Raw genomic sequence first — 12,594 nt, 5'->3', positions numbered from 1 at the left:
GGTAAAGGCAAACACAAACACACCCAGGTTGACATTCAAAACAAAGTGAGTGTTTAACCAAGGCTTGCTCACTATACCACCCCATTCTGTCTGCAGTCGGCGAAGGGAAAGCCATTAGCCAACGGCAGCGCCGCTGGTGATTTATCAGTGGTGCCAGGCAACACAAGCAAAATCCAGCTTGAAAAATGAAGGCCCAAGAGTGGAGCCCAGCTTTGCACTCTAGTGATGCCTGGACCTCCCTAAGTCTCTTCAAGGCCGTGATCTCCTTGCTCAGATAAAGAGCCTATCTTACTGCCCCCATCCCTTAAAGGTCTTACCTCTCCAGTCTTTGTTCATTCACACACCCACATATTTAAGTATTTATTCAATTAATTGCCACTACCCCTATAGACGAAGTATTGACAATCTTAATGACTTCATCATCTTAATGACTGAAATCAAGCATGACCAGTCCATCGAAGTGGAAGAAACATCATTGGTTATTGATTGCCTTCAATCCCTAGGAGAGGAATGACATTCCAACTTCTGTTTTCTAAAGAACACATGCGCTGTTTTTCTCTCAAGGAAAACATGATGGGCATTGTTGAGCTGTCTTCCAAAGAAATGAAATGTAGTCAGCAATTCTCTACCAGCTCAGCTCTTGGCTCTGAACCTATCTAGTTTTATTCTCTCCTTCTCAGCCTCATCCCTGTTCTCTACCAGTTCCATCTCAGCCATCTCCTTAGTAGTATTGGCTCCTTGCATGATTTGAACTGAACTTGATACAACCTAGTTAAATTCAGTTTTCATTCATGGGCTTTCTACAGTTCCAGGAGCCGTCGTAGTTCAGGGGATCTCTTTGAGGAGCTTCCAGTCAATCAATCAAGAGAGGGAGACGTGTATGTAAGTTGTAAAAAGTGGAGACAAGATGTATTGGGTAAACAGGCGGCAGCAGAGCTGGACCAGTGAGGGAGTCCACCAAGCTCTTGATGAGTGGATGGGAACATCCTAACTTTGTCGTGTTCATCTGGAGATCCAAACTAACTTTGCCCCCACCATCTGCATATAAATGTACATTAAAAAGAATGATTTAATCTAAGGTATTGACCTCTGCTAGCTCTGTCATATTTTTTATCCTAAAGTTTGGTGTTGTAATCAAAAGCTTTGGATTGAACTGTGATATTTGCATAGCATACGTGAAGCCCTGGGTTTAATTCCCAGCATGGCATAAATCAGATAGTGTGGTGTACATCTGTAGTCCTAGTATTCGGGTGGATGGAGACAGGAAGGCCCAAACTTCAAGGTCATCTTCCTGGCTACCCAGGCTACCTAGGGAATCTGAGGCCAGCTGGGCTACGTGAGACTCTGTGTCAAACAAATCAAAACAAAAATACCATTGAAGCTGGAGACCAGTTTTGTCAAATAATGTCATTCAGCCAGTTTTTTTTAAAGCTCTCTTCATTTGGCTAACAAGTAGGGGCAATATTTCTGTCATGTGCTTTCTGGGGACAGAGTCAGATGCAGCCATACACACCTTTTTCCCCAGAGGCAATATTCTCTGGTCTTAACTAACACTGTTCAAACTGAAGGTAAAACCAGCAGAGCAGCCAGAATCTTCGAGAATAGCTGGTCCAGTGCCACCACTCATTTTAACTAGCTTCTACACTGTGGTAGTCACCTAATCAAGAGGGACACAGACAGATTCCTCAGGCTCTCTATAACTCATTCAACTTCCAGACTTACTACAGATTCCTTTATGCAAAATTCCATCTAAAGCTAGGTAGAATTTGTCTAATTCCCACAAAAAGAAATTGAATATCACATATTTGGGAAGTTAAGGAGAAAAAAAAAATCAGAAGTTTGAAGCCAACCTGGGCTACCTAATGAGTTCAAGGTCAGACTGGATAAAATAAGACATTTCTCAAAACAAAAATAAAAGGAGACCTCGAGATGTAGACTATAAGACCATTCAAAGAGCCAGTCAGTGGTGGGTGGCACACGCCTTTAATCTCAGCACTTGGGAGGCAGAGGCAGGTGGATCTCTGTGAGTTCGAGGCAGCCCGGTCTACAAAGCCAGTTCCAGGATCACCAGGGCTGTTACACAGAGAAACCCTGTCTCAAAAAACCAAAAACCCAGACCATTCAAAGAAAGGGAGGGAAAAGACAGCAAAGAAGGAAAGGAATGACTTTTCCTAACTCTGAGTCCATCACATTCCCATCCCCTACTCACTTCCACTAGCAGACTGGAGTAAGGCATGTTCCATGATGCTTTGCATTTCCCTTCACTTCTCTGTCTCCCCTTTCCGCCCTCTCCCCTTTCTCTCTCCCCATACTCATACCGGCCTCCCCTCCACACTTCTCTCCCTTTCTCCTCTGAATGTTAAGGAGAGTATCCATCAAGCCTTAGTGACTTTTTTTCTTGCGGACCCCACTTCTAATGAAGACGCCAGAACTCAAGAATCTGAGGGAAGATCTTATAATTTAGGGTGGTTAGAAAGATGGAAGGGGTGGCGGGAGATACGACTCAGTGGTCAAGAGCACTTGCTCCTCTACAGAAGACCCAGGTTCGATTCTCAGCAACCTACAGGGTGGCTCACAACTCCAGTTCAGGGGATTCAATACCCTCTTCTGATTCCATGGTAGATACAGACATACATGCAGGCAAAAATACCCATACACATAAAAAAAAAAATGCTGGGTGGTGGCGGTGGCACACTCCTTTAATCCCAGCACTCAGGAGGTAGTCAGGCAGATCTCTGAGTTTAAGGTCAGCCTGAACTACAGAGTGAGCTCCAGGACAGCCAGGACTATACAGAGAAAGCCTGTCTCAAAGAAAGAAAGGAAGAAAGAAAGAAAGAAAGAAAGAAAGAAAGAAAGGAAGGAAGGAAGGAAGGAAGGAAGGAAGGAAGGAAGGAAGGAAGGAAGGAAGGAGGAGAGAAAGGAAGAAAGAGAAGAGAAAGAAAAGAAAGAGAAGAGAAAGAAAAGAAAGAGAAGAGAAAGAAAAGAAAGGAAGAAAAATGGAAGATGGAAGGATTTCAGTGGCTTTAGTCTGCTCCTGAGCCCCAAATGGAAGAGAGTATGTATGAATGTACTTGTACAGCTGAGAAGCCCGCTCACCACCAGCTTAAGCACCTATACAACTGATAGCCAGTCAGTACTACGATAAAGGCAGGTACAATAAATCAAAGATTAGCACACATACTCCTTAGTTAAGATGTCCCAGCTTAGTGCACTTCTGAGTCTGGTAAGAACCGCAGTTTTCTCTCTCAGCAGACAATGGATAGTTAACGTCCAGCAAGGGGAACAGATGCATTCTAATGGGCAGTTCCTGGTCAGAGAGCCTCGGGCAAAGTTGTGCATTGAAATAAACGTGGCCTTGAGATTCTTTCCGCCTCCAACTTCAGGGTGGTGGCTTTTGTCAGGAGCCACTGGGGGATCTGAAATGAACCCTCCGACACAGCATCCCCGGGAGAGTCGGGCTGCAGTGGGGAGGTGAGGGCAACACCTCCTTGGTAGCTGGTCTGAGAACACACCCTGCCTAGGACATTCATCACAAAGGCCCATGTGTGACCTTAGGAAAAGTCCTTGAAAACAGTGAAACAAGAGTCTCCATTGAAATCTGGAATCCATTCCAGCCTCACACAGGAAGAAAATTAGGCAAAGAACAACAAAGCCTGTAGTTCAGAGAAACCTGGGGAGGCTCTGGCTGACATTAAAATCATGGATGATTTTTTTTTCCCCTTACTGCTCAGTATTTCATAAAATCTTTTCATCTGTGCAGCCCCAAAAGCTGCTAGAAAATACTGTATGGTTAATAGATGGCAATAACTGGGTAAGCAGTCAGCAAAGCAATCGGAATAAGAACAGAAATGCTGACCCGCTGATGTGAGCAAGTCCACCTGACACTTCTCCAAGCTGCTATTGAATAGTGAAAGCTATTCTTCCGAGTGCTTGTGGCCAACGCTGCTGTTTCCCCCTTTGGAATAACGCCTTGGTCATAGCAGGAGCCACAGAGGGAACAGCTAGGAGCAAAGAGAAAAGCCGTGCTTCTCAGGCATGGATTCTGAGATCAAGTTCATGAGTCCAGACATCACCAGCCTGGAAATGTTTATTCACTTAGAACATGAATCGGCAGAGTGGCGTGCTTACTCTGTGCAGTTAACTCCGCGAGCATTTGTGGGGTAACAACCATTCTTTTAAGAACAGACCAGTTCCCTTTTGTTCCCAGATGACATTACTCACAACTGATTTGCCATATCATGTGTTTCAGTTCATGCATGTAAATAATTATAAACCTGTGCCACCTTTGGAAGCATTTTCCTTCTTTGGCAGCAAGACTAGAGGTGGAAACTTTTTTTTTAGTGGAACAGTGACATTAAGACCCAGTGAAAATCAATTGTCAGGGATACATGGTTTGAAATCATATTTTACATCTCATCTCTAGTTTGTCTGAAAGAGGGACACTGATCTCATAGCAAGTAACAAGACTGTGGGATCCTTTAGCTGGACACAGAAGATGCCAGACATAGCCCCAACACATTTACTCAGACACGTACACATAGTTTAATTTTGTTTCTTCTTAAGCACCTTTATAGTTCATTTTTATTTTCCTTTAAAAAGGAGGGGGTGGTGGTAAATGGCATTGCTTTGGTCTCCAAAACAGATGCCAGCTTGAACTTTATTTTGCCAGCAAGTATTTGGTTTGGCTCTGTGGGGGCTGAGTTGAAAAATATTTGCCGATTCCAAAAAGACTTAGCGAGCTTTGCTGCAGACTCCACGCCATCTGGCACATCACGGAGCCTGTGGCGGAGCAAAGCGAGCGCTCTCGACCACAGCTTTCCTTCGCCTGGGGTAGCCAGCGCTGGGGTTCAGTTGGTTCTCGGGGTCAAGAAATTACAGGTCACATGGGTTAGGTTCCCCAAGCCGGCTGTGGGAGGGGTTAGGGCAGATTCCTCTCCCATGTAGCATGATGGATAACTTTCAGAATAGTCCACAGTGTCCTGACACCGTTTGCCACACACAATCAATGTTGCCAACCAGTATACCAGACATGCACTCACTTCTAGATACTCTTATCTGATACAAAAGAGGAAAGAGAAAAGAAATGCCGTGAGGCGTCTGAGCCCTCGGATGTGAACTGTGGCGTTGAAATTTAACTGTACGAAAAATGAATGGCTACTTCCTGTAACTCTGCTAAATAGTACCAGAAAATCTACTCTATCTTGCTAAGAAAGACAAGAACCTCCTTTACTAAGACCTAGTAGATTATAGACACATAGATCCATCTTGGAGTATTGGAAGACTGGCCACACTGCCCCCAAACATCATAGGTTAAAGGTCACTGAAGGTTGTCAAGTGTGGTCACGCCTTTCAGTACAGATGGCCAGAAAACAAGACTCCCATTCTTTCAAACCAGTGTCAGTCTAAGAGCTATGTCCAATAACGACAACAACAACAACAATAATAATATAGTGTTCCTGTAACTGTGGACACGTAGGGATTAAGAATCTGTTTTAATGACATTGGGTAGGAAGAGTGACACCAAAGATGTAGCTAGGTTACAGAGTTCTGTAATATTTTGTTATTTCACACAATGAGCAAATAAACACACCGTTTGACATTTTCCGCCCTAACTTCTATGTACCTCCCCAACTCCTCAACACCCTTTCCTTAACACCACATGCCAATCCCATGTTTGGGACATGATTATCTGATACAGGAAATCTTTAACAAATACCTGGAAGAAAAAAGCCAACCTCTCAATCACCTTTCCAGAGTAATACCCATTCACCAGAACAAAGGACAGAGCGCTCTCTTAACTGAGGTTTGGAAGCAGAGCAGAACTCGATCTTACAATCACGTGTGTTGTAACAAAAGGATGACTGAAGCTCTTACTTACCATTTTGGCTTCTGAATGCATGGGCTGGACTTGGGGAGAAGCACAGGGGTTGCTGAGGTTTGGGCCTTGCATGCCCATGATGCTGGAGTTCACCGACATTTGTCTCTCCATCTGCGAGGAAGGAAAGCCACAATTAGAAGGCGGAGGAGGGCGGCGGAGGCTGCAGACCGAGCTGCACTTTGCTTGGGTCAGGGTTCGGGGAAGAGCCCCAAAACACAGGCTTGGTGCAGAGAGTCGTGCACTCCTGAGTCTTGAACCTGAGCACGTCAAAGAATCATCCAGATCTGCGTGCTCCATCGAAGATTCCCCATGCCAAAAGGAACTTCCTGGTCCAGCAGACATTGCCAAAGAAAGCTACCGACTGTTTCTACTTCGCTACACACTTCAACCATCGCTAATCATGTTTATTTTTGTTGCTATAAAGAATAACATATGCATTAAAATGTTAAAAGATTATATAATATACCAAATGGTTACCTTAGGATGCCTTTGACATTGTTTTACTTGAAATTTTACATAGTAAACATGAATCAATTGACAAGAGGAAAAATAAAATTAATTGTACAGCAAACTCTGTCTCCTTCTCTCTGCCGTTACAGCCCAGGGCACAGCTTGCATAGCATAATTTCTGTGTCAGGACAGAAAGGATGCAGGTGATCAGTAACACTTTCTGTTAAGAAGAAAATTAGTACTTTTCAAAGAAGAATGAAATCAAATACACTTATATCATGCAGAAAATAACCAGACTGTCTGTTGGGGATAAATTGATGCTTCAATGTATTTCTCCCAAAGGGTAGAAATGTGGTTATAAATTTGGGGGCTCCCCACACCCTAACCTCACCTTTGTGATTTTGAAAAGTGGAGAATTGCTTGTCAATGCAGGTTCAAAGTGGAGTGTGGGAACTTGTCTAGAGAGTAAGCTTGAGAGCAATCTCGAGTGAAATGGTCACCGCAAGGTCACTTAGGTGGCTGAGGTTCAGTGGCTGTGATTTCTTTGGCATTGACCCCCGGCAAAGGCATCTGGTTAGTAAGCTGTCTTGAGCAGCTGAGTGGTGCCAGCTAAAAGCTTTCTTCTAAGGTGGGTACCAGTCTTTCCTTGGCCTGGATCAGCTGACCTGTTATCCAGTAGGGGTGTGGGAAAGGTGTCAAGAGATGCCAATGAAGGCCAACTTCCCGAGGCCTTGACAGTTCAGCGAAATAAAACGTCCGCTCCCATGTGTGCACTAACTCTCCAGGGAGTGTAGGTACTCTATTTTTAAATCATTTGAGTTGTGATTAAATATACTTAACATAAAATTTACCATTTAACCCGTTTAAGTGCTCTTAAGTTGAGTGTCATTAAGAACATTCTCACAGGCTGTAATTAAACTGTGAAGAATTCAAGAAATGCACCTTACTTAGAACTTTCACCCCCAGAGGCCAAGCAATATGAGGAATGCAGCAGCATTAGGCCCTTTATTCCAGTGAGGACTCTTTTAGAGAGGGAAATTAAAGCCCAGGTGAGCTTTGCCTTCCCATTCGAGAAGGATGAAATATTCCAGCTACACAGGGGTGAGAGCAGCCTGCTTGGGGCTTCGTGGCCAGCAGTCAGCAATCCTGCTCATTTTTTTTTTTTTTAAAGTAGTTGTCTGATTGTTTCTACTCCGTTACACAAAATACCGGTTCAGAACGGGCTGCTCCGCATCTGTCAAAAGGAAAACCTGGGTTTTTCACCTTGCTGTTTACTGTCAGTTTGAGCAAGTGCCACCTCAAAACAAGCACCCTGGGCGCTGCTGTGTCTGTGTCCTGTCTACCCTAAGCCTGGCTTTAAAGACCGCACTGGAGACAATGGCTTTGCTGAATGCCCAGCAGCATTTCACCACTGTGAATGAAGGACCCAGGCAAGGAAGGGTTAGGCGGCAGCTCCGTGGTAGAGAACTTACTAAACGTGTGGAGGCCCTGGGTCCCATCTCCAATTGCACAAAAACACCTGTATGAAGTATTCCCCTCTCTTCCCATACTAGAAAGCAAGCGCTAGGGTGCTCACAGGTTAGGAAGCTTTTATAATGATCAACGGGTACGCATTTCCCCAAATTATGGAGGCATTTGACTTTCAAGACGATAGGAAATCACTACTTGGGAAGTCCCTGAAGGCAGCCTCTGCCTTGTACTCCCTGTATCCTTAGCATCTAGCAGTTTCTGGCACACAGAAAGTGTTCAACAAGGTGTGTAGCATGAATGAATGAATGAATGAATGAATGAATGAATGAATGAATGAATGAATGAATGAATAGATATATCATGTACTTTGCATCTAGGTTTTGTGAAGGGTGTGACCTGGAAGTATGCATCATGAAGCAATTAAGACTCTCACCTTCACCTAAAGACAGTCTATATTTTGATGCCCGGGGTGGAGACTCTAAGGGAAGGAGCAGCCTTTGACTGACAGTCCAGAAGACAGTCCCAGCATTGGAGCTGGTGACATGACTACGGAAGAAGAACCTGGATTTCAAGGGGCTGGGGACCCTAGGGACCTTTCTTTGAGATTTTACCTCAGCTTCTATGAATAACTTCAGCATCGCTGAAGCGCAGCACAGTTGCTATTTTGAGTCAAATACTTCTGTGTTGTGGGAGTGTTCTGTATATTGTGAGACATTCAACAGCATCCTTAGCGCCTAGCAATTACACGCCATACTTCCTACCCCATTTCTGTTGTGATAACCAGCCATGTCTCCAAATATTGCCTGCTATCTCCTGAGGGGCAAAATCTTCCCCTCACCTCCACTGTGAATCGCTGCTCTGGATGACACCTGCTGTCACCACACACAGCTGTATCCTGCCATGGACTATGCTTGGGGAACTTCTGCAGGGGCCACGTTTCTGACTTTTTGTCTATATTGGTTCTTGACCATCCATCTGAATCTTTTGCTTCTTTCTGTCCTAAAGCATCAACAGTGAGTCAAGCCGTGGTATGATAGGATAAAGTGGAAAGTGGTACTAGATTTCCAGGGTTTAAGCTACCATCTCATCCCTGGAAATGACAACTTAACTATATAGACACAAAAGATCTCTGTCGTGGCATTTTTCTAGTGATTGTGTAGAATTCTGCAAAGAAAATCACTTTAGGCAAGCAGGACACAGAAGCTGAGTGAGGTCAGCCTGTGGTTGAAATAGCCATGAAATGAGTTGAACGGAAGGAAACCAGGGCTTCATGTGTTAATAGTGCCGTTCCCCTCTGTCAATCAGACTAGGGAGAACAACCAGATCCCCCATCTGTCCTCTAGCTAGAGATTACGAAGGGCTTCCAGCCTGGACCACTGAGCACTTGCAGTGGGCCACTGATAACCGAGCCAATTGCTCAATAGAGGGTAATCTGGGCTACTCGGTGTAGAGTGAGATGTGAGTTCCACTCACAACCTTCATTCATACATGGTGTTACATTAGACATTAAACCTTCAACTGCTTGCCCTCTAGCTTCTCATCCATAAGTGAGCTTTTCAGAAACTCCAGCGACCGAATCTCCTTGGGATTACCATGAGCATAAAGTGACACAATTAGGTTGTTAACACCCTAAGATGCTAAAATCTTCATGCTCATTGTGTTGTGGGAGGGTTGCTAACTGGGTTGTCATACTGCTTCTCGGGCTTTCGAGAGTTCCTGTGGTCCGGTTGGTTAAATCATATGCCAGGAACAATGAGAAAGATGGAAGAGAGACAGTCATAGAAGACAGCAAGACTTCCTCTGCTCCACTACATCTCCCCACATTGTCAGAAGGGAAGCAGCACATACAGCATGCTAATTAAGAGTGGAAACTCTTAAGGTCAGGCGTAATGTGCATGCTTTGCAACCCAGCACCAAGAGTCCGAGATGAGAGTTCAAGGCCAGCCTGAGCTGCACAGTGAGACACCATTTCAAAAGAAAAGTCAACAAGTCAAACGTCAGACTACTTAGATTTAGATCTTGACTCTATAACCCACGAGCTGTACACCCTTAGCCAGGAGACAGAACCCTGTGAGCCCCCACTTTCTTATCTGTGACATCAGTATGCAAGTAAGTACCTCAGTGATTTTCTGTGAAGGAAAAGAGATCGTACCCATCATTTAGTAGTAGCTGAAAGAGCAGACTTTGGAGCCAGGATTCCTGAATTCAGAATCCAGCCGCTCTGCTTCTCAGATGAACAAGTCACCGGCCTAACTTCCATCTTTCAAAAGATGAGGACCACTATAGACCTCCTTGCAGGACTGTTTCATGAGCTGACAAAGTGTTTGCAAAGCGGCCAGCATATAGTAAACACTCAGAAAATGCTCCCTTTTATAGAACATGATGTGCATGAATACAGATTGCCAGCTATTACATGGGATCATTTAATTAAAGCCCTGGGTTCTATCTGGAACCATCACTATCCATTTGATGACCCTGTATATGATTCAAGATGGGGACTCAGAACTGCAGTCATCCCTTGGTATCCATAGGGAATTAGCATTAGAAAACCAGCCTCTGCTTTGATGCCCAAATCTGTGACTGTTCAAGTCCCTGGTACAAGATGGTCTAATATTTGCATATAATCTGCATATCCCTACCATTTATTCTATATCATCTTATTCTACCTAATACAAGAGCAATGCTCTATAAAAAGCTGTTAAACTACATTTGAGGAATAATAACAAGGAGAAAAGTCTGTGCATGTTTAGACAATAAGCATTTTTTTAAACAATATTTTCAATCCAAGGTTGGCTGAATTGTGAATGTGGAATCACAGACAGAGGGCTGACTATGGCTATGAAACACTATCTTCCTGAACAAATTCCATTCACTGGCTGTGGTGGGCTCACTTGTCACCAACAGTGGGATAGACCCTGCCTCATAGAAAAACCCCAAAGGACAGGAAAGGCCTATGGATGGGCACCTGATTACAATATGCAACCTCAAATGCACTCAGAGGCCACTGCCTTCTTCCCAGACAGCTCAGATCTCAGCTTCTACTTTCCTCTCCTGAGCCTCAGTACTAATGGGGAGTCACTAGAAGCACCCCCCTCAAAAATGCTTACGGGCATCAAGACGGCAGAAGATCCTGGCATGGTGGGGTTGGGCAGGGTCCCAGGCATGGAGGCCGGCATGGGCTGCCTCTGTCTGTTGTGGAGATGGAGCAGAGATGATAGAGAGCCTGGGACAGGCCTGGGGACAAAGAGAAAAAAACAAAAAACAAAAACAACACATTATTCCTGATGACCTGGGTCTGCTACCCAGCATCCAAAACCAATGGGCACACCAACATCACAGGCAAACAGATCAGATCCTCTGATGGGAGAGCCACCTAATTGAGGATATTAGGGAAATAATAACAAATAAAATACATGCCTGGTTTCCTTTGCTGCTTCCTAGTTAATACATCAAATTCCACTTCATTTCCTGACCCGTTATCTAACTGATGTTCAGTGGAAACATGCTGGTGTGTCTCCAACAGCCTCTGCTTCTAAGGAAGAAAATCTGGAGCCAAATGCCCAGTTTATTCCAGTCTCAGCCTCTGGACTGTCTAAGTGTTGAGGTCTGGGTACACTGGTATTTTAGCCCACGTCATTGCCCTGAAGCCTGCCTGGCTTTGCTCGAGGTCCATGTTCATTCCACAATAACAGAGCAAGCTCCATTCATGTATTCCTGGCAGAAATACATTTTGACTTTTTTGTAGTTCCACTCTGAGTGGAAAAAAACAAAGTCGGGTCACAAACAAATGCAGCTGGACCACGGGGCTTGGCACTGAACTCAGCCTTTCTTAGGGAAGTCCGGAGTTCAGCCCTCTATTACCAATCTCTCATTTCATAATAACGTGAGGTGTTAGGCTGTTTGACAGAAACTGATTTGGGCCCGATCTGCAGGATTTGAGTAAGCATTTCCCAGGGGAATGCATAGTTTGAAATTTTACTTCAACTTGCCAAAAAAAAAAAAAAAAAAAAAAATTAAGGACCTGAAATTGATTTAATGAGCCAAGGAATGTGGAGCTAAGGGAAAAGGAGAGTAAGGGAATTATTTGTGTTTATTAAAAATAGCAAACAAGTGACCTTGTGGCTGAATTCTCAATCTCCTCGGACTTCTGCTCTCTGGAGCAGGATAAACATCAAGCCATGAAATTAAGTAAATGGCCAACAGAAACATCCCTGAGTCTTCTATATTCAACCCTCTAATCCTGTATGTCCCACTTCCAGAATCAGTGAATTTTCTAAAGATAATAAAACATGTGACTCCTCCTGCCAAAAACTGGATAAGGCTACAGTTTGAGGGATTCTGTATAGGCCACAGCCTTCTTTCAACATGGAGAACCCTGGCCTGTCCATAGCCCCATGATAGCACAAGGCTCTGGCTAGATTTTAACCAGAGCATCACAGCCTAGTTAGAGCCTCAGCCTAGCACCACAGCCCAGTCAGAGACACCCATGAACCTGTCCAAAGCCCCAGCAGAGCACATGGCACTGTCTAGAGCCCTGGGAAAACATCATGGTACCATTACAGACCCAACAGAGTACTCCAACCCAGGCCAGAATCCCATCCCAGCACCAAGGCACCGTGGAGGGCTGTGCCAGAGTCACAGCTGAGCACTGGAAGGAGCTCCCCTTCCACGAAGTTCTAGTGACTTCAAGAGAATTGGGGGCTGAGATGGGACAAGAATGCCAGCATGCTCTTCCAACACATAGCTGTTAAAATTCCACAGAAGATTAAGTTTTCCACTGTTTTTGCCCGAGAGCT

The 12,594-nt window shown here is 44.5% G+C and overlaps 1 protein-coding gene across 5 annotated transcripts in view; it reads right to left on the bottom strand.

Annotated features, from left to right (window-relative positions):
• The window catches only part of Creb5 (cAMP responsive element binding protein 5), a 402,021-nt gene that overhangs the window by 86,466 nt on the left and 302,961 nt on the right, over positions 1-12,594 (bottom strand). For all 5 annotated transcript variants that reach the window (XM_006982222.4, XM_076566830.1, XM_076566832.1 and 2 more), the window contains 2 exons: positions 10,906-11,032; positions 5,879-5,989 (listed from right to left, as the gene is read on the bottom strand). In XM_006982222.4, coding sequence (XP_006982284.1) covers positions 5,879-5,989; positions 10,906-11,032 — 238 coding nt within the window. The remainder of the gene's footprint in view (positions 1-5,878; positions 5,990-10,905; positions 11,033-12,594) is intronic.

Source organism: Peromyscus maniculatus, chromosome 3 (assembly GCF_049852395.1).
Source record: "Peromyscus maniculatus bairdii isolate BWxNUB_F1_BW_parent chromosome 3, HU_Pman_BW_mat_3.1, whole genome shotgun sequence".
Classification (NCBI taxonomy): domain Eukaryota; kingdom Metazoa; phylum Chordata; class Mammalia; order Rodentia; family Cricetidae; genus Peromyscus; species Peromyscus maniculatus.
This window is presented reverse-complemented; position numbering and strand designations above follow the sequence as displayed.